At 41.9% G+C, this 3,098-nt stretch overlaps 1 protein-coding gene across 1 annotated transcript; it reads left to right on the plus strand.

The window, feature by feature from the left end:
* The first annotated feature begins 1,723 nt into the window (after positions 1-1,723).
* On the plus strand, positions 1,724-2,695 carry LOC18435903 (caffeoylshikimate esterase). Its single transcript, XM_006845936.1, has one exon. The coding sequence runs from the start codon at positions 1,724-1,726 to the stop codon at positions 2,693-2,695; it is 972 nt and encodes a 323-aa protein (XP_006845999.1).
* The last annotated feature ends 403 nt before the right edge of the window (positions 2,696-3,098 follow it).

The raw sequence follows: 3,098 nt of genomic DNA on the forward strand, positions 1-3,098 counted from the left end.
GCCCTCAAAAGCTGAGACACCCTTGTCTTTGTCTCTAATGACCCATAACTTGCTTTGTTTTCCATTCTTGCTCCCTTGAGCAAGACCTTTTATAGAAGCATTTTTTTTATGTGAAATTTTGGAACTTATTTTATTTTATTTTTGTTAAGAAATCTACTAAAAATTACTAAATGAGTATTTTTAAAAGACAAGTTAAAAGACTTTGAGTTCTTAAATACTTAGATCTAACTATCTTGAAATTGGGTAATCTATATAATTATTTGACAAATAGAGTGCGGGTTTTCTTTTTTTATTTCAGATTGACTGATAGGTTGAGGATGTTACAACCCCAAATTTTGAGGTCATGAAAAGTACTCTCAGATAGAGTTATATTAGAGAGAGCAAATGTATGATATGCTTCCAGGGCCTCTTTCATGTAGCTTCCAATAATGGGTTACATTGCACTTTGTGTGTATGGTTTGCATATATATTGCATTTTATGCATATGGTAGGTATAATATGTCAATATGCATAGGGTCATTCACTCTCTCGCCTTCATAATATCATCGTTATAAAGTCTTTTTCTAACTAATTAGGATCAGCTACATGAATCATGGTCCACCATTATGTTCTTTTATTCTCGATATATTACACATAAAATTTCCTTACCTCATCATCATACGTTCAATTTTATTTTTTTGTTTTATTGCATGAGGGAAATTTTACGGCATGTTTGTTTGGTTGAAGTTTTGGCTTCAGAAATATCAAAATCTTTTAGCTCCATTGTTGGGAGAGTGGGAGGCATGAAAGGTGTGGCTTGTATTTTATAATTCCAAAAAATAGAGGAGAAAATTGAAACTGCCTCTGTCATACCCCCTATTGAGCGACAGGTTTAGGGGTTTCGGCTTTCAAAGTCGAAAATTTTGCCAAACAAACATGCCCTTGAAGTTTAAGCACAAAATGAATATTCTAAGCCATCGTCTTTGCTCTTTTATTGAAGAAAAACGTTTATATAAGGTGTCAACCTTATACCTATGAGTAAGGTGCACCTAAAAAACCTACTAGAGAAGGTTATTTCTATGCTGGAAAATCCTCAAATCGATCATCTCGACCTCAAGAATCATAGATATGAAAAAAATGGGATTTTTAGTCCTAAAAATAGTTTATCTTCTAACACATTATTTGGACAGTTTATTTTCAAGATTTTTCAATATTTGATCGTCACCATTTCTAGAACTTTAAGTTTCATAATTGAAGGTAACAATAGATTTTCATATCATAGCAAGGTTTTGCACCATCGAAGTGCAATTTCGGCCTAGTTTTGATGTGCACCTTACTCCAATATTATAAGGTTGGCACCTTATACAACACTCACCCTTTATTGAAAGCTCAATGCCATTGCAAATATTAGGTCATTACGAGAGAAGTTCAGGGTGTTCTAGTGGCCACATAGTGATGTGTGCACCACCCACGTTGTTGGGATGGCACCACTCTCCATAAATGGATGTATTTTTTCTTTTTTTTGGAAAATATTCTAATAGTGGCAAAGCCTGTCTTATACATGAACTGGAACGGTATAATATGTGTTAGGTGAAAGAGAACCAAAAAGAGGTAGACCCTTAATAATGAGGGGTGTCTAGTGTCTATCACACAAGATAGGGCCGCGGTCACCATTCAAACCACCCATGGGGGCTCACCACATACATATAAGATCCCATAGGCGCGCACCTTCACTATCATTAGCATGGCTTACCCGATCCATGAACGCGCCCAAGAGGCCTTCTCGGAGTTCGTCGACGATCCCTTCCTCCAGAAGCACGGAGTCATTCGACGCCAGTCTCATATGCGCAACCGTCGTGGCCTTGACATCTACACCCAGTCATGGGCACCTGCTGGCTCGAGTCGTCGACCGTGTGGTCTCGTGTGCATGATCCATGGATTCATGGTGCACAGTGGAGGGCCCTGGGAGCTGACAGCCATTGCGATGGTCAAGCAGGGTTTTGCAGTATATGCCTTGGACCTACAGGGCCATGGGCGCTCTGAAGGCCTCCGGGGCTACATTCCAGATATCCAATGGCTCTTGGATGACTGCATTGAATTCTTCAATTGTAGTCGTGCTGAAGCACCAGGCCTTCCGGCATTCTTGTATGGGGAGTCCCTCGGGGGTGCACTGGCTCTGTTGGTGAGCCTCCGGCAGCCTGGAGTCTGGAAAGGGGTAATCCTGAGCGGCCCGATGTGTGGCATCGCCCGAAGTTTCATGCCGCCATGGCCAATGGAGCTGCTCCTCCCACTGGCTTCCATCGTGGTGCCCACATGGAAGGCAGTCCCCACACAATCCCTAGTGAAGGCCTCGTACAAGGAACCAACATTCAGGAAATTGATCAGGACCGATCCCTACTTATGCAGAGGGCTGCCACGTGTTGCCAGCGCTCGTGAGCTCCTAAAGGCCTGCGATGAAGTACAAAGAAGGAGTTATGAAGTCTGTGTCCCTCTGCTAATCTTGCACGGCGATACTGACCATGTCTGTGATGTTAAGGCAACGGAGGTTGTCTACGAGAGGGTGCAGAGCCACGATAAAACACTGAAGATTTTGCCAGGAATGTGGCACCAATTGATTGGAGAGCCACCGGAGAACGTCGATTGCGTGTTCAAGCTCGTCTTCTCGTGGCTCAGAGATCGAGCCACTGGTGCATGTAATGGCAATGCCAAAGGCTAATGTGTAAGCTGCTCTCAAGGAAGTTGCTAGTTGTCCACCACATATCCATCCCCATCCCCATCGTAACAACAGTTCCATGATCACAGGTCTCTCCAACTGTAATTAACTTTTAATGAGATTGCTTTTCCCTTCTTTGTTTTCAAACATTTATGGAGTAAAGAATGATTTCGTGAGTTGATCTACATGAGATTGTGTCCCTTTCATATAAAGATCGTCATCGATTATGGTCGACTCTTAAGTAACTGCGGGGCCTTATATGTGGTTGAGCTCATATAAAATGCTTGAAACCCCATAAATTTGATTGAAATTATGGATAAAATCACATCATAGAAAGTGATGTAGAAGAAACCATGGTGAGGCCAAAGTTTCAGTAGAGAACGAGTGTCCCACCCCAAAGAAAAGG

The sequence above is a fragment of the Amborella trichopoda genome, chromosome 2 (assembly GCF_054954075.1).
Source record: "Amborella trichopoda isolate Santa Cruz 75 chromosome 2, AtrichopodaSantaCruz75HAP2 v2.0, whole genome shotgun sequence".
In the NCBI taxonomy this organism is placed as follows: domain Eukaryota; kingdom Viridiplantae; phylum Streptophyta; class Magnoliopsida; order Amborellales; family Amborellaceae; genus Amborella; species Amborella trichopoda.